Source organism: Terrapene carolina, unplaced genomic scaffold, assembly GCF_002925995.2.
Source record: "Terrapene carolina triunguis isolate 2854851 unplaced genomic scaffold, T_m_triunguis-2.0 Scaffold66, whole genome shotgun sequence".
Classification (NCBI taxonomy): Eukaryota; Metazoa; Chordata; order Testudines; family Emydidae; genus Terrapene; species Terrapene triunguis.
This window is the reverse complement of record NW_020664417.1, coordinates 82,128,190-82,147,165: the sequence shown is the minus strand read 5'-3', so window position 1 is coordinate 82,147,165 and position 18,976 is coordinate 82,128,190. Positions and strand designations below refer to the sequence as shown.

General features: G+C 41.6%; 1 protein-coding gene across 11 annotated transcripts in view; it reads left to right on the top strand.

The window, feature by feature from the left end:
* The window catches only part of ABLIM2 (actin binding LIM protein family member 2), a 222,021-nt gene that overhangs the window by 93,088 nt on the left and 109,957 nt on the right, over window positions 1–18,976 (top strand). For all 11 annotated transcript variants that reach the window (XM_024208347.1, XM_024208353.1, XM_024208355.1 and 8 more), the window contains 2 exons: window positions 7,528–7,654; window positions 11,009–11,102. In XM_024208347.1, coding sequence (XP_024064115.1) covers window positions 7,528–7,654; window positions 11,009–11,102 — 221 coding nt within the window. The remainder of the gene's footprint in view (window positions 1–7,527; window positions 7,655–11,008; window positions 11,103–18,976) is intronic.

The following is an 18,976-nucleotide window of genomic DNA, read 5'->3' as shown; positions in this document are numbered from 1 at the left end:
TCCTCATTAGGGTTTAACTTTCACTCTTTAAAGGATGCCTTTTTGCCTCTTACTGCTTCTTTTACTTTATTGTTTAGCCACGGTGGCTCTTTTTGGTTCTCTTACTATGTTTTTTAATTTGGGGGTATACATTTAAGTTGAGCCTCTATTATGATGTCTTTAAAAAGTTTCCATGCAGCTTGCAGGGTTTTACTTTTGGTCTTGTACCTTTTAATTTCTGTTTAACTAACCTCCTCATTTTTGTGTCGTTCCCCTTTCTAAAATTAAATGCTAGAGTGTTGGGCCGCTGTGGTGTTTTCCCTGTCACAGGGATGTTAAATTTAATTATATTATGGTCACTATTACCAAGCGGTCCAGCTATATTCATCTCTTGGACCTGATCCTGTGCTCCACTTAAGACTAAATCAAGAACTGCCTCTCCTCTTGTGGGTTCCAGGACTAGCTCTGCTCCAAGAAGCAGTCATTTAAGGTGTCAAGAAACTTTATCTCTGCATCCCTTCCTGAGGTGACATGGACCCATTCAGTATGGGGATAGTTGAAATCCCATATTATTATTGAGTTTTTTATTTTAATAGCCATTTTATTTTGACTAGCACTTCTCTCCATAAAAGAAACTGGTGCATGAAACATTTGTTTCCAGGCAACTGAGACAAGGACCGGGGAAAATGCTGACCAATTTTTATTCCAGGTTATCCCATCTAGCACAATCATGTGAGTTTGACTTGGCTCTAAGACCAAGATGCCAACTGTGCAGCCTTATTCATCAGCCTATTTATCTCTGAATCCAGAGGAATGCTCTGTTTTCTTTCAGGAAATCTCTGTGGACTTGCTGAACTCTAATTCTCTGACATTAGATCTTCTAGTATCCCTATCTGTTCACTTCAGTTCTGGCCTCCTCTCTTTCTCTATTCAATCCCCTCCCCCCCTACACTTAATGATTTGGAGGAAAAATGGGAATCTCCTTCTCTCTCTCTGCTCCCATCCTGCACTACTGCATCTTTAATTGTTATATGAATAAACACCTTCCTTTTCTCTTTAGTTTCTGATGGACTCTCTCTGTAAAACTTTTTCTGACAATGTGTATTAAGGAGAATATATCAAAATATATCAGCAAATTCATTTGTATCCTACACAGACCTATTGGTTGAAGAGAAATGAGTCAGCAAAGGATGTTACCTCAGAGGCAAGTAGACAAAGACTTACATAAACAGGCACAGTTGGCATAGCAACTGCAGTATTTGTTTTTAATTGTCCAAAATGTAATAGGAAAAAGATCTGTTAAAAGAAATACACCCAAAAATTCTTTTCAGACAGCCAAAAGCTTGAATAAGATGTAGAGTGAATGACAACCAAATACATCGTATTGTACTAAGTCTGTAAAAATAAAATTCTACAGATGAGATCAGATTAGATTACCAAATAAAACCCCTGGTACATGCAGGTTCCCAAACAGATTACTGCTTTCTATTAGAGAACCTATACTGAGGTGTGTAGTGTCTTGTGGGAGTAGGTCTGGGCACAGGCCCAAGTGTGGGGTTAATTTATTAGCAGAGCTCCAGCAATCTGCTCCACACTGTAAAGGCTTTTGCCCTAGGCTGATTTCCAGCTGTGCTGGGGTTCAGCGTAATGGTCTTAAAGAGACACATTATAACTTTCCTCATGCTTCACAAATCCACCAAAGGCAAACAAACATCACTTGTAATTCCGTGCTCATTAAAATGCTGGTACTATTACACTTCTTTAGGCTATCTTGTTTGTAGTCTTATTGGTATCACATTTAAGCAACTAAATGCACCTTTTATTTTAAACAGAAATTATGCTAAGAAAGTTGTTTTTTCAAAAATTTATAATGGACTCCTCTGATTTGGAATCACTTTACCAGCAACAATCTTCCTGGGTCTTGAATGGCTTTGTGCATCTTTTTTCCCCTCCTTAAAAGACTTGTTTGTTTTCCTTTCTGGTGTCTCTAAATGACTCTGGACGTCTTAGTATTCCTGGTTCTGCCTTTTCTCTATCAAACTGTCTTTAATAACTTCCTCCAATAATAACTGAGCTCGCATGGAAGAGAAGGGAGATTACTGTGAATATGATGCTAGTATCACTTTGTTTATAATGAGATCATTGCTTTTTCTCACAATCTCTGCATATTTTAACACCTTTTTAAGCTTATCTTGAAAATACTTATTTTCAAATCCTTTCTTTTTAGACTGCAACTGCTTAAAGACTTGAATCTGTCATCACACCCTAGATTTTATGCATTCTTCTTTCTCATTAGTATATTCCAGATAATTCTGCTAGTAAACCTCGAGAGCTCCCTTATTTATTTTTCCTTCCAGTTCTGCTTTCAAGGCACTGCAGGTTTGACAGGCTATAGTAGGTCATCATTTAATCATGGAGATCTGTGCAGCTTCTGAATCACTGTCAATTGTCTTCTTTTATAGCTGTTGCTTAACCAGACTGACGTTCTTGCTCCTTAGCTGGATGTCTCTCTTCTTATGATTATTGATCTAGCTGATCAAAAAATGGGAGTAGTGGGGGAGGGGAGCCGGAATTGTGAAAATGTTTGCCACTTTTTCTTCATTGAAATACAAAATTTGCATTACAGTTTTAAATATTTGACACATTTTGACCTACCCTGATTATTATACAGTAGCACCTATAGACCCCAGTCAGGATGATAACCCTCTTGTACTGAATACTATGCAAATACAGACAAAGATACTGTCCCTACACAGAAGAGACATTGTGAATGGCTTTCCCTTTTAGTGGTTTGGATTTGAATTCTGTCATCAGTGATGGACATTGTTTCAGGAATAGTTTAACTTAGAAATACATGCATCTTTTCTCCAACCCACATGATCTGACCTTCCCATAGCACAGCCAGCAGTAGTAACTGCTGTGAAAATACCTTTAATTGAATTCATGTCTTTTTTTTAAGCTGATGTACTAGGGCTTGAATCCAGCATTATGTGAACTGTCACAGTATGAATCTGAGTGCCAACCTCATGGAAATCTTACTAAATCCAGTGGAGCACCTGGAGAGGATAGGACTGGGAGCTTTGAACTTCTGTCTCTGAGACTTTGGGAAAGACATTTTCACCTTTCTGCCTAGTGATAATTGCCTATTGCATAAAGTACAAGGATGGTGTTATGCATTAACTGATTAATGACAGGTTTCAGAGTAGCAGCCATGTTAGTTTGTATCCGCAAAAAGAACAGGAGTACTTGTGGCACCTTAGAGACTAACGAATTTATTTGAGCATAAGCTTTCGTGGGCTACAGCCTACTTCATGAATAAGTTGGAATATGAACAAGAGGCTGCTAGGCAGCTCTCTAACTCCACATTCTACAGGCCATTATCCTCTGATCCCACTGATGATTAACAAAAGAAACTACACCATCTGCTCAAGAAACTCCCTGAAAAAGCACAGGAACAGATCTTTACAGACACATGCCTAGAACCCCAACCAGGGGTATTCTATTTGCTACCCAAGATCCATAAACCTGGAAATCCCGGACACCCCATCATCTCAAGCATTGGCACCCTAACAGCAGGATTGTCTGGCTATGTGCACTCTCTCCTCAGGCCCTATGCTACCAGCACTCCCAGCTATCTTCGAGACACCACTGACTTCCTGAGGAAACTACAGTCCATCGGTGATCTTCCAGAAAACACCATCCTGGCCACTATGGATGTAGAAGCCCTCTGCACCAACATTCCACACAGCGATGGACTACAAGCCATCAGGAACAGTATCCCCGATAATATCACGGTTAACCTGGTGGCTGAACTTTGTGACTTTGTCCTCACCCACAACTATTTCACATTTGGGAACAATATATACCTTCAAGTCAGCGGCTCTGCTATGGGTACCCGCATGGCCCCACAGTATGCCAACATTTTTATGGCTGACTTAGAACAACGCTTCCTTAGCTCTTGTCCCCTAACGCCCCTACTCTACTTGCGCTACATTGATGACATCTTCATCATCTGGACCCATGGAAAAGAAGCCCTCGAGGAATTCCACCATGATTTTAACAATTTCCATCCCACCATCAACCTTAGCCTAGACCAATCCACACAAGCGGTCCATTTCCTAGACACTACTGTGCTAATAAGTGATGGTCACATAAACACCACCCTATACCAGAAACCTACTGACCGCTATATTTACCTACATGCCTCCAGCTTCCATCCAGGACACACCACACGATCCATTGTCTACAGCCAAGCTCTAAGATACAACCGCATTTGCTCCAATCTCTCAGACAGAGACAAACACTTACAAGATCTCTATCAAGCATTCTTAAAACTACAATACCCACCTGCTGAAGTGAAAAAACAGATTGACAGAGCCAGAAGAGTACCCAGAAGTCACCTACTACAGGACAGGCCCAACAAAGAAAATAACAGAACGCCACTAGCCGTCACCTTCAGCCCCCAACTAAAACCTCTCCAGCGCATCATCAAAGATCTACAACCTATCCTGAAAGATGATCCCTCACTCTCACAGATCTTGGGAGACAGACCAGTCCTCGCTTACAGAGAGCCCCCCAACTTGAAGCAAATAATCACCAGCAACCGCACACCATACAACATAAACACTAACCCAGGAACCTATCCTTGCAACAAAGCCCGATGCCAACTCTGTCCACATATCTATTCAAGTGACACCATCATAGGACCTCATCACATCAGCCACGCCATTAGGGGCTCATTCACCTGCACATCTAGCAACGTGATATATGCCATCATGTGCCAGCAATGCCCCTCTGCCATGTACATTGGCCAAACCGGACAGTCTCTACGCAAAAGAATAAATGGACACAAATCTGACATCAGGAATCATAATATTCAAAAACCAATGGGAGAACACTTCAATCTCTCTAACCACTCAGTGACAGACCTGAAGGTGGCAATTTTGCAACAAAAAAACTTCAAAAACAGACTCCAAAGAGAGACTGCTGAACTTGAATTAATATGCAAATTAGATACAATTAACTTAGGTTTGAACAGAGACTGGGAATGGTTGGGTCATTACACTAATTGAATCTATTTCCTCATGTTAAAATATGTTAAAATATCCTCACACCTTCTATGGGTCATCTCGATTATCACTTCAAAGGTTTTTTTCTCTCTCCTGCTGATGATAGCTCATCTCAATTGATTGGCCTCTTACAGTTGGTATGGCTACTCCCACCTTTTCATGTTCTCTGTATGTATAAATATCTTCTTTCTGTGTGTTCCATTCTATGCATCTGATGAAGTAGGCTGTAGCCCACGAAAGCTTATGCTCAAATAAATTCATTAGTCTCTAAGGTGCCACAAGTACTCCTGTTCTTTTAACTGATTAATGTTTGTAAAGTGCTATGTGACAGCCACCATCTTGGCGAACATGCTGGGGATTGAACTAGGGACCTCCTGAACTAAATGAAGGAGCTGCTACAGCTTGAGCTGAAGCTCCATAACTGGGAGCTGTAACAACTTGTGTTGTCTGTGAATTGGCACTGAGAGGGACTTGTAACACACACTTACCAGTGGGTTACAATTCAAAGGTGAGACATGTTATATGAGCACTCTGTTATAAGTACTATTGTGATCCCAGAACTAAGCACGAGCATTATGCTTTGGGTATATTGGAGTCCTGATACCACACTCCCAATCTTGAAAGTAGTCCCCTCTGAAAATAAAAACACACCACTAATGTATCTTCTCTGTCTCTTAAAATATTCCACTCTGAGCACCACTGCTTCTTGAATCCATTTAAATCTATAGAGACATTACTGTTTTAATAGTACTGACCTGAATACAAGATAACTGGGAACATCTAGTCCTCTTTTATTTTATTGCACTCCTAAGCAATGGAAGCTTTCATTAGCTTGAGACTTTTATGGGACTCTGAAAGTAGTGAATGAGGAAGAGTACCTTGTATTTTGCATGCTAATTAGAAGTGATGGTGTTTTTCTAGGTTGGTATCATTCTCCTTTTTTACATTAATACCATGAGGTTTGCCCTGGGAAGAGCTGAGAGTGCTCCCCAAGGCTACATGTTTGGCCAGTTCCATTCCTTTGCAAATTGTTTTGCTTTGATACAGCTCTTCATAGTGATTATCTACTTACATGTTTGTTGTTGCTTTTAAACTTTTATGGCAAGTTTCATCTGCTTCTAGGGACTTAAAGCTAAGTTTTTCTTATTTACTCAATGTTCAAACTGAGCTGGTAATATCAGAAGATGGCCTGATTTAATATAAATCTTCTTACTACTTCACTTAGGGTTTGTCTACACATACAATGCTGAAGCGGTGCAGCCGCACGGATGCAGCTGTGCTGCTGTAGCACTTAGTGAGGAAGCTACCTATGTCGATGAGAGCTTCTCCCGTTGCCATAGGTACTGCACCTCCCTGAGAGGCAGTAGCTATGTCAACAGGAGAAACCCTCCCATCAACACTGGTGGTTAGGTAGGTATAACTGCATCGCTGTGGATTTTCCACACTCCCAAGCAACATAGTTATACCGACATAAGTCTGTAGTGTAGACCAAGCCCCGCCCCCACACACAAAAATGCTCCATATTTTTCTTCCAAATTTGAGTGATGAATTTGCTTAGTGGGAATTCAGTGGGAGCAGCTGGATACTCTGCACTTAAGTAAATCAGATCACTTATTTAGGTGCCTAAATAAGGACTTGGAAGCTTTAAAAACCTACTTTTTAAATCGTACCCTGAATCTTTGAGCTGGAATGAGTGAGTGTAGGTGGGGTCTGGTGCTACTTGGACATAGCCTAGTTTGCTAATGTTAATAAGTTGTGTGATGCTGGAATTTTTGTATATGTGCTTAGAACTTTGTTAATGTTGGTAAGTGCATTACATAAATAAGTAAAAAATATGTAGCTAGTGATTGACTTTTACATGTGGTACATCCTATGTTACCAACTTTCATGTTTTGATAGTGAGTCTTATGAAACTTGGTGTTTTTTCTTAAAGCCCCAGCTCCTGGAGGCAAGCTATTACATGAAACTTTTAGCTTTCCTATTTTTAAGTAAGTTTCTGACCCTCATGGTTGCATAAAAAAGCCTGAAAACATGACCTAAGTGTAACCCAAAGACTCAAAAAACAGGACAAATAATAAGAACCTGAAATTTATTATTTTTAAAAATGGGATTGTTTTTCGGACAATTTCATGACTTTGGGGTACCTGACTTACAAGTTTTGAAAAGCTTGGGGTTGGCAATACTGCATATTGTATACATACACTGTAAATGTACTAAAGTACCTGCAAAATCCACCTCATTAGAAAAACTGTTTCTTTTAAGTAGTCACCCTGTCAGTGATATTATATCTATCCAACTTGCCACCCAGAATGAAGCACACATGGGTGGGCAGCAGGTAATGAGATTCAAAATTTCCTGGTGCAGTTACTATGATAACACCAATGGATACTTGTCTTGCAGTAACCTGTACTATTGCATGCTCATGATCAGTTATGCATAAAGCATAGGATTAATTTTGCAGAGGATTTTTCTTTTACAGATTGTGGGGGCTGTGGTTCAGAAATAAAAAATGGACAGTCGTTGGTAGCTTTGGACAAACATTGGCATTTGGGCTGTTTTAAATGCAAGACGTGTGGCAAACTTCTGAATGCAGAGTACATCAGCAAGTAAGTTGGAATGAGAGAAGCTGACCAATCCTTATAGTCTCTAGCTCATTTTCATCATCTGTTAGCAAAAAGGTGTTTGGTTAGCCTGTTGTGTTGTTGCATGTTCTTAAGACTGTACTTGAATTCTTTGGTAATTATACAAGCATAGATTTTTCTTTCTCAAATTTTCAAATTGTTAGTGAAAGTGAAGAAATAATACTGCTAGCTTGAGCCAGGCATACGGAGAAAGGGTAAGTGCAATCTTCTACCCAAGACTCTGCCTATGCACCTAAGTGATTTAGGACCACAATATCGATGGGTCTTATGCTGCTATGTTACTTTGGTGCTTTTGCAAATCCAGCCCCTCACTCCTTACCTATACCTGTCCTGCTCTTCTAGTACTGGCCCTCTTTTGAGCAGACTCTATTATCTGTGTTTGACAAATTACACTGGTGCTGGGATGTGAATAAAAATATTGTCCCCTCCCACAGTGTTTCCTACTAGGAAGAATATCCTAAAAATGTTGATCAAGGTGATACATTTCTGGTCTTTGTGTCACTCCAAATCCTTGTGATCACAGAGGATTTGACTGCTTACACTGAATTTAACAGCTATGCTGAGAGGCAGCTCAAAGCCTGTTCAAGTTCCACTGAGGCCCTGTTTTGAGGGCTTGAGTGGAACATAGTCTTTTTACTGGTCTTCAGAAGAGGGGTTAATTTCTCCCTAAGAGACTGAGGTAGATAGTGAAGTGATTTGCCCAAGGTGACCTGGAATGTCTGTGGTAGCCTTGGGCAAGTCACTTACCTATGTGTTTCAGTTTCTCCATCCGTTAAAATGAGAGGAAATATTTGCTGCATCACCTGTGTTAGAGGATTAATTTGCTAATGTTTATAAAGCACAATGAGCTCCTTGGAAGGAATTTAGGTACATGACTGTCCTTTTTAACACGACTAACTTATAGTGCAGAGGTGAATTAGGAGGTTAGAAGTGGGTGACATTTACCTAACTCCATAGTTAAAATGAAGCAAGATTACTGAGGACTAATATTTTCTATTCACCATATCAAAAATAGTATTTTGAAATACGCAGATGAACAGTAATTTTTTTAGCAAGATTAATTGCTAAAAGTCTAGTATAATATGAAATGATTTTTTTCCTGCCGTATGGATACACAAAAATTCCAATGAGAGTGGGTTGAAATATGGAGGGGAATTGTAAAAGTGTATCCTTTTCTTGTTGAAAATCTTTCAGTTTTGTAATTTTTTGAACAGCTCTAATTCCAATTCGGGTGTAATAAAGTTTGCATATGTCAGAATGCAGCTTGTTGTTTTTACTGTAAGGAGCACGGTGAAATGTAGTCCTGGGTTGAGCTAAAACCCCATTGACATTGATAGGTGTGAGCTCACCCTTCAGTTACCATAAGTGTAAGCAAAAAACCCAACCTAAGACAATAGGAGTGTGTGAACCTGCCCAGGAGCTTTTGGCAGAGAATTGTTTTGGGTAAAGGGACAAAAAGACTGAAAAAGACAAGAACAGGGAGAGAGAGCGCAAAAACCACACAGCCTACTGTGCCCACAGTGTGAACCTGGAAAAAGCTAGAGAGCTTTTGGCTCTGTTGCCTAAAGGGGCTTGGGCCTGAAAGTTAAGAAACTGTTCCTTTTGTTCTTTGTTTCTCCTGCATTCGTAGAAGGAGGACTTTTTATATTCCTTGTAAACTAATATGGCATCAAAGAAAATACCAGACTCCATCAATTTCTATTTCCCATGGGAACATCTCCAGCGCCCTGAACTTTGACTAGCCACTCAGGTCTAAAAGGGGCAACATTGCTGCAGTTTAGCTCCATGTGTGCCTCCCCTGAGTTAATTGATTTTTTCCCCTCCTCTTACCTACATTCTGGGTATGTCTACACAGCAAAGAAAAACCCATGGCTGGCCTGTGCCAGCCGCGTCAGGTTCACGGGGCTCGGGCTGCGGGGCTGTTTCCTTTGCTGTGTAGACTTCTGGGCTGGGGCTGGAGCCTGGGTGCCAGCCTGAGCCTGGAAGTCTACACAGCAATGAAACAGCCCCAAAACCCGAGCCCTGCAAGGCCAAATTGGCTGGCAGGGGTCATTCGGGGGTTTTTCTTTGCTGTGTAGACATACTCTCGGGGGCTAAAACTCTTCCCTTATCCACGCCATTCTTCATTTGGTATGGAGTTTGCACTATATGTTTGACAGAGAAGAACATCTTAAGCAATTAGTGTAAGGCCCATATGCTGTGGAGGAACCTTCAGGGATTTGGGGTTGAGAGAGTAGAAAGCATATATAGTAATAAAATAATATCTGCCTACCTCACAGGGGTGTGGTGAGAACTAGTGTTGTAAAATGCATTGAAAATGAAAAGAGCTTTGTGTTACCTCATGGCATTGTATTGTATAAAATAGCTTCTATATATTTCACACACAAACACTCCCTAACCTGTGAAAATAAGGCTATTAGGTCTTAGTTTAGGTGTAGCACAATGGATGGAAATGATCCAGATATTTGCTTCTTGTATGAGGTTATTTTAAATAGTGGTTGGAACTCTTTACTATAGATCAGTTAGGATCCAAGTAGATTTCTGATGAGTTATTTGCGGTGTAATATAATCTGTTTTCATTAATTAGGGTAACATAAATGGCTACGATTTATTTAGCGCCAAAGCTGAGATTTAGAGCTCCCATTGCATGCCTTTGTAAATTTGGATTGTTCATCATTTTAAATCCTGCAGATAAAACCACCCAAAATCCTGCTGTTTACTGAATGCCTGGGCATATTTCCAAGACCTTTCTGTCACTTAGATTGAGCTCTGCATAGTCACCTTCTACAGAGAAGACATTGGCATCTTGATGCACTTTGAAAGTTCCTAACTCAAAAGTGTGTCCATGGAATTAAGCATTAGCAAATGAGCAATTATTCCTGTGTAATTCAGGCTCAAAGTGGGTTTAGACGACAAATAAAAAAGGATAGAAAAGTAAATGGAAATAGGGACTGAGTTATTTCTCAGAGTGGGAAACACATGGTATAAGTTAATGAGTAAGACCATCAAAGCAAGTACTATAATGTGTTTGAGCGTAAGAGACATTTGATCTTATTATGGAGAAAGAGGAAACTGCTGAATACAGTGACGAAGAAGGAAAGTGGGATTGAGATCAATTTGGCGGAGTCAGATTTGGATGAGCCAAGTGTAATTTCCTGTTAATCAATTATTCAGGTCTTTACCACATTAATAAATGGGAGGGAAAAGAAGTCTGTAATCAATCTCTCCTGAAATGCCAATAAGGTTTAGCTGGGTAATCTGCTAGGGGAGCCATAGGCATCTTTGAAGCTATCCAAGTATTGTCTGTCTTTTCTCTAGGGATGGCGCTCCATACTGTGAAATGGACTATCATGCTAAGTTTGGCATAAGATGTGATAACTGTGAGAAGTACATCACTGGAAGAGTGCTGGAGGTAAGATTCTGTCAACCGGACAGACATCATTCTTAAAACTTAAGAGACCTCCTTTGTTAGGTTATTCATATGCAAGAGCTGAGTGTTAACATTTTTATTAACTGCTTTTCTCTTCCCATTTCACTCCCAGAACCAACCTGTGTTAAATCATTCACGTTACTTTTTATGAACCATCAGGAAGTATTTCTATAACTCTGTACACACCTCTTTGCTTGATGCTTTGCTAAAATATATATTTTAAATGGAGTATTCTAAGTTATTGCAAGGTGGCAAGGCAGCAGAGTAGAGGTCATTTAGGGGGCTGTCTGGCATGTAACAATGTAAGTGTGTTGTGAAGTTCTAAATTCCATTATTTCATACACATTTATCTGTTCTGTATTTTTCAGAGTTCACAGTGAAGCTATTGGAAAACTAAAATGAACCTTTCAGTATTTTTGTCTGTGGTCATAAATGAGCCATGTTGTAATTTCACCAAGCCTGTTTGTTTGTTCTGAAAAAAGGTTGGGAATATGTTGTGTGTGTGCATATGCTGTACCCCAAAATCTTGTTATGGGCCCCACATGAATAAAGACCAAACTGAACCAAGATTAAATTCAAAACAAAGTCTTTGGTTCTGGGTGGATGGTTATCCGATTGATCTATAAAGGTGTATTTTTCTTTCTCTTCCTCTGCCATATCTCCAGTTATATGCAGTCTTGTTGTAGCCATTTTGGTCCCAGGATATTAGAGAGACAAGGTGGGTGAGGTAATATCTTTTTATTGGACCAACTTCTGTTGGTGAGAGAGACAAGCTTTCAAGCTTACACAGAGCTCTCTCACCAATAGAAGTTGGTCCAATAAAAGATATTACCTCACCCAACTTGTCTCTCTACTATCTCCAGTTAGTCCACTCAGCACTGGAGTCAGGAGGAGTTCTGCACATCACTCAGCAGTGACCCCTTCTGGTGGATTAAGAATGAGTAATGAAAGGTTGTGAAGGAAGTCTCCTTCTTCCACCTGAGGTGCTCATGAGGCCGAGTCTCCAGTATCCAAAATAGGGGCTGATGGCTCCAGCAGGAAATATACAGTACTAGTACTTGAGCAGGAAAAAGTGTTCCTGTGCAATATATATACTGCATTGTGGAGCAATATATGTGTTTTTTCCCTCCAGAAAATCTTCCCCATCCTTCTGAACAAAGAAACTAGAATTTACTGCACATGAATTAGCAGTGCTTCTCCTGCATCTTTGTCAATCTGACACACACATGTCTCAGAGTGTACTGACTTGCTAGCCAGCAGAGGAGAATTCCTACTTGTTGCCCTATGGCAGTAGTAATATATATTTTTTCCATAATAGGATCAGTGCTTGAGCCACATCCACTGCTGTTACCCCTCCTTGATTTAGTTTGTATCTCTCTTCATGGCAGGTTGGGGAGAGGGGTGACAGAATAGACCCCTGTTTTCACACCCAGCACACTATTGTAATAATCTTTGTACAAGGTATGCTATGTAAGGTATCATTTAAAAACTCAGAATTTGCTGCTCAGTATTGTCCTGATAAAATGTGAGGCAACACTGTATGTGAAATTACAAGATTTCCCTGTATGATGTTATTAACACATGTTCCAAACCCCAAAGTCCTACCCAAGCAGAAGTCAGCAAACAGGTCTGTCCTAAACAAAAGAATGTGTGCTTGCCTTAATTTGCACTTAAGCAATAAACAGAGTCATCAAGCAGGAAGGGAAAACAAAGAAAGCTCAGACAGATGAAAAAAGCCAGCAGGGAACATCCTTCCACATAGACTGTTTGTCTCTTGGTTCTCAGCTGGAAATGTTTTTCAAGAGGGGGACTGGAATTATAAAAAGGAGGGACAAACACCCCCAGACACACACACGCCTTCTGTCTCTGGCATCACACCTAAGAAGACAAAGAAACTCTATGAGGGGTGGGTGGTCCTGACCTAAAGGGTTTGGTCAATAATCTTGCTGTAAGCGTGTGGTGAGAAATGTTGCTTGACTCTAATATAGTTTGTTAAGTTAGGCATTTTATCTTTATTTTTTTTCCAACCATTTCTGACTTTCATGCCTCATAACTTGTACTCTGTTAAACTCTCTCTCTCTCTTTGTAGTTAATAAACTTTTTTTTTTACTGTTTTATCTAATCCAGTGTGTTTAAATTGAAGTGTCTGGTTAATTCTATGTAAGACAATAAACTGGCATATCATTCCTTTAAAGGAATAACAGATTTAATATAGTTGTACTGTCCAGGAGAGGGCAGAGCAGTACAGGACATACATTTCTGGGGAAAGATCTGGAGCTAGGGATGTGTTGGGGTCACCCTGCAGTATAACCAAGGCGGTGAGAGTCAGGGTGTAGCTGGCAGGCTGAAGTTACACAGAGATACTGAGGGTGTGACTTGCATGCGGGAAGGCTGTTTGTGAGCAGCTCAGGTGGGAGCTACTTCAGCAAGGCATTGTAAGGCACCCAGAGTTGCAGGGCAGGGATAACACAGCCCCACACTGGTCTGAATTGTAGCCGGGTATGTCACAGAGGGTTATTGGACAAAAGTGGTACCACCTGCTTCTTGAATTCCTGTTGGCTCTGAAATACATAAAGGTCTCTTTAGGGCCTGATTCTCCACTGCCTTGCAGCATCGGTGCAAAGTGAATTTAAATTGCTTCTGTTCTCATTTGGTAGCATTTTACACCCAATTTTCACAGAAGTCAATGATGACACAAGGTGCAAGGCAGTGGAGAATCAGGCCCTTAATGTTGTGGTTGATGAGGCAAGGATGAAAAGAGCCTTTGATGTGTAGCAGCAGCAGTAGCACTGGTTTTGGTAGATTGGGAACTGATGGAACGTGGGTGCATCTACCTCTTGCAGTTTGCTGATAAGAGCAGATACATCAGGACAAGTCCATTCCCTGGAACAGCTCACTATTTTATTGCACATATTGGCCGTAATAAACCTGAGAAAGTGTCACACTTTTAAGATGTTGTAGGAGTTTTGCCATGATCAGTTGCATGTGGCCTTTCCAAAGAAGCTGGAAAAGTCCTTCGTTTTGTTTTTAGTTTCCGTTGACTTTTTTGGGATGTGTGTGTTTGTTTGTTTTGATTTTTTAAAATGCTATAAAGAAAATACTGCAGGGATAATTTGCCTGTCACTGATAGTGTAAATCTTGAGTAATTCTGCCAAAATCAGTGGAATTACACTGGTGAAAAATACTCTTGAGAAAGGAGACGGGGGCCTAAATGCTTTAAAAAGTAAGGGAGGAGGATTCTTGCAGTACCTAAAAAGCCCAGGAATCCCAGATGAAAAAAAAAAAAAAAAGACAGACAGTGTTTAACAGGAAGCAGGCAATGGATTTGAACAAGTAAATTAATCTACAGTATCTTTGCAGCCATGATAATAAACAATATCCTCAAAAAATCAGATTTTTCCACGAGGATATTTTAAAAAATCCAGACAAAAGGCGGTAAAAAAACATGAATACAAAAGAAATCTGAATCCATATCCAATGTAAACAGCCATGTATTCTGTACTTCAGATGTCTGACTGACCTACTCTAATGGGCTAGAATTAGGACAGGTATCTCAATTCCAGTTTAGTATCTAATCCCATGTTCCCCCCTGCCTATATAGATGATCTGTCATGTGTTTACATAGTTCTTAGATAGATACAAAAATGAAGCAGCCAAGGCTGCTTCTAACATTTGTCATCTTTGAAAATATTAGCAGCACTTTCTTTTTTTTCAACACTTCTGTTTTCTTTTTATGACCTTGAATATATTGTGAGGATTCACAAGTGTGATCAGGGACAATTGCTACTAAAGAGGGGAAATGCGGAATAGTTTCCCAAGGAAAGTGCTGGAAGATATCACTTAGGTCGTACTAAAACTAGACTGGACAATGCACTGGAAAATGTACGTTGGGGAACAATCCTGCACAGACAAAGGAAAGGACTAGATGACTTAATATGATTTTTTCCATCTCTGATTTCTGTGATAATTAACAGTCAGCAGGAAAGCTGTTTCCATGCCTAATCTCTGTGGCCAGATTTTATAGTTTAGTCTCCCTCTCCTACAGTTCTTGGTCCATTTTAAGTATTTATTCAGAAGAGAGAGATTAGTAGTGCAAACTGCTGATAACTTACAATAATACAGTTGTTTTCTTATGCTGGAAGCCAAATATCATTCATGATTCGTTTACTTAAGTTCTTCCTGCGGCCTATTTTCTGAGGGTCAAGTCCTCGTTCCCTATGTAAAGTCAGAGTAAAATGGACTTAGGACAGGATATTTCTGTGTAGGTAAGGGGAATAGATTCCCCCAGGATGTGGAGTATCAGTGCAGCCTGTCTGTGTACTGCCTTCACTTTTATGGAGTATTGTACTGGTTGTTGTCGCTGATTGCAGAGGTTTGGGCAACTGAATCGGCCTATTTGTTCTGATCTCACCTAGTCTGCCTGACTTTGCCCCCGAAACCTCTCTAGTCTGCCTCATCTCACCCCCAAAGCTCCCTTTGAATGGTTGCACAAGAATCCACGATAGAACTGTGCATGAAATGTGCAGGGAGATGTGTAGAATCCTCTGGTGTGGTCTGTCACTAGGTTTGCCAGGTGTCTGGTTTTCGACTGGAAAGTCCAGAAAAGGGATCTACTGACCGGACATTATAAGTCTGGTTACTGAGGGCATGGGGGGAAGAGACAGCCTGTCACCCGCCCCTGGAAGCGGCGGCTGCTGCGGCAGCACACATGCACCAGCTCGGGCTGCAAGCCGCCCCTTTGAGAAACACGGTTTGCAGGGCTGCGGCAGAGGACAGAGTGCAGGGGCCCATGGCGAGCAGGGTAAGAGGCTCCCAGTGGGCATGAAACCTGCCCCAGGAGGGAAAGAATGTGACCTGCCTCACCAGCCAGCACTTCCCCCGGCCACGCTCTCAGGCAGCGCCGGGGTGGGGAGGGCTCAAGCAGGTGGGGGGGCTGCCGGGCAGATAGATCAGAGGGAGGTGGGGGGCTGCTGGGCAGGAGGTCCGCATCCTAGTTCACCAGCAGGGCTGCCTGGCTGTTCCCGTGCGGCCGCAGCGCGCTTCTGACCTACACTGCCAGGCGGGCTGCTGGAGCTGGGATTTGCAAGTCCCTTGGGGCTGCTTATGCTGGCGTTGAAGGGGGGAGAGCAGCAAGCAACAGGGGAGAGAAGGGAGAGGAGTGAGTAGGGGGCAGGGCATTAAGGGAAGAGGCGGAGCAGTGGCGGGGCCTTCAGAGAAGAGGCGGGTCTGGGGTGGGGCCTCTGAAGAAGGGGCAGAGCAGGGGCAGGGCCTAAGGTAGTGTTCTTCATTGCAAGGCCTGCGAGCCAGTGGCGGCTTCCATCGACCCTAAGTGTGGCTCCCTGTCGATCATGATCTCCGGCAATCTCTGGTAGTGCTGGGGGGCTGCCGCTAAGGCAGGCTCCGGCCCCACGCTGCTCCTGGAAGCGGCCAGCATAACCCCACGGCTACGGGGGGGAGGGAGAGCAGAAATCTCCACACCCTGCTCCTGCCTGCAAGCACCGCCCCCGCAGCTCCTATTGGCCAGAAATGGGGAACTGTGGTCAGTTGGAGTTGTGGGGGCAGTGCCTGCAGAGAGGCACAGCGTGCAGAGCTACATGCCCCCCAGGGGCAGCAGGGGTGCGTTGGCCCCTTCCGGGAGCGGCATGAGGCCAGGGCTGCCCGAAGTAAGTTCCGCCCCCTTCAATGGGCAGGTTCTGAATAGCTCTGCATTATTAAGACCCATGTAGCATGAGTACAGCAGGCCCAGCTATGCTGGACCAGCATTTCTCTTCCACCACCCAACCTGCAGCCTTCCGGGGCAGCCCTCCATACCCTCTCCTGCTCTCCTGTACCCCAAGCCCCTGCCTCAGCTCTGAGCCCCCCCGCTCCCAGAGCCAGCCAAAAAAAAGAGAAAGTGCTTTGGAAGATGAAAACTGAAAGTTTCAAGAAAAGTGGACTGATGAGTTTTTCTTTGTGCTTAATGAAACATGCATGAAGCCTGTTTGTTTAACTTGTCAGCAGACATGTTCTGCTTTTAAGCGCAGCAATTTAGAATGCCATTACACAACAGCGCATGCAAATTTCAGCAAAAATTACCCACTTGGAAGTAACCTAAGAAAAAGTAAAATGGGACAACTTGCTGCTTTACTTAAAGGCCAGCAAAAAAATAATATAGAGATCGAGGTCTGTTGCAGAATGTTTGACAGGCATCTTTTGAAATCGCATGGATTTTAGCAAGACATAAAACATCATTTACTCATGCAGAGATCATTAAAGAGTGTTTTCTGGCTTCTGTGGAAATCCCGTGTGCTGATTTCAATAACAGAAATGCAATCCTAAAGCAAATAAAAGGGCTGCAACTGTCTGACACAATCGTAATGAGAAGGGTGGAGGAAATTGGAAAAGAAATCCAACAACAATTAACTGCAGATATTTTGGCAGCACCATGTTTTAGCGGTGGATGAAAGTACAGATATATGTGACATCTCACAATTGTGTGTCTGGGTTCATTTCCCCAAGGAAGAATTATTCTGGGAACAACTGCTGTGTTTAATACCTTTGAAAGGTCAAACAAAAGGGGAAAACATTTTAACTGCCCTACTCGATTTTTTTTTTGCTGAGAATAACTTGGACTGGACAAAGCTAACTTCTGTGTGTACAGATGGTGCACCAAATATGTGAGGGAAGGAGAATGGATTGATTGGCCTGATGAGGAAACGAAAGGAAATACCCAAATTCTCCGTGTTTCATTCACCAAGAAGCAATTGTGGGTATACTAAAAATAGTGAAATGCAAAGTGTCATGCAGTTGGTTGTAAAGGTGGTCAATTTTATTGTTTCAAGAGCACTGAATCACTGGCAGTTTCGGGCATTACTGGAAGAATACGAGACAGAATATGGCGGCCTAGTGATGCACGATAAAAGTGAGATGGTTATCTCGTGGCAGGGTCCTTGAAAGATTTTTGGGTCTCCCTCCTCAGATTCGTTAATTCCAAGAGGAAGAAGGAGAAAGACTTAGAAAATCCAGAGTGGATAATTAAGCTGGCATTTTTGACTGACAACACTTGCCATTTGAATGCGCTAAATCTCCAGTTGCAAGGGAAATAGAAACTTCCTAGTTACATGTTGCGTGTCGTAACTGCTTTTCAAAACAAGATTACAACATTATTCATTCCTGACACGCAGTTTGTTCACGTTCCAAAACTCAGAGCAGTCACCTCAGAAAATCCTGAGCTTCTGAAACACTTCAATTACAATTCATTTGTACAAGTACTGGGAGAATTGAGGGTGGAATTTGAGTCTCGATTCAAAGACGTAATGGAGTACAAGGAGTTTTTTAATTTAATTGAGAACCCCCTCCATGTATTATTGACATATCTGTCAGTTATCACAGACATTTGTTCTGACCATGCTAAACTGAAGAGTGAAATTGTGGAACTTCAGACAAATGACATCATGAAGTCTGAACTTAAAATAGGTGTTTATCATTTCTGGAACATGCTCACTGATACATAATACCCATCTCTGAAACATTGTGTGCAAAAAATGCTCTCATTTTTTGTCAGTATGTATACCTGCAAATCCACATTTTCAACAATGACTATTGTGAAAAGAAAACTGAGGAACAAATTGACCAACGAACAGTTGGACTGCTTTACTAGGATTGCGATGACAGATTACAAATACTGCATGAACAAAGTCAAGGAGGAACAGGCACACTTTCGTTCATCCAGTTTTTAAAGTAAGTTTTGCATTATTCTGTTCTTAAAAAGTTTACTCGCATAGGTGCCTTTTTAATTCCATATATTTTCCTGGTTATTATTTTATAAAAGGAGTATTGTTTTATTGTACAAGTAGACTTTGTTTTAGATACATGAG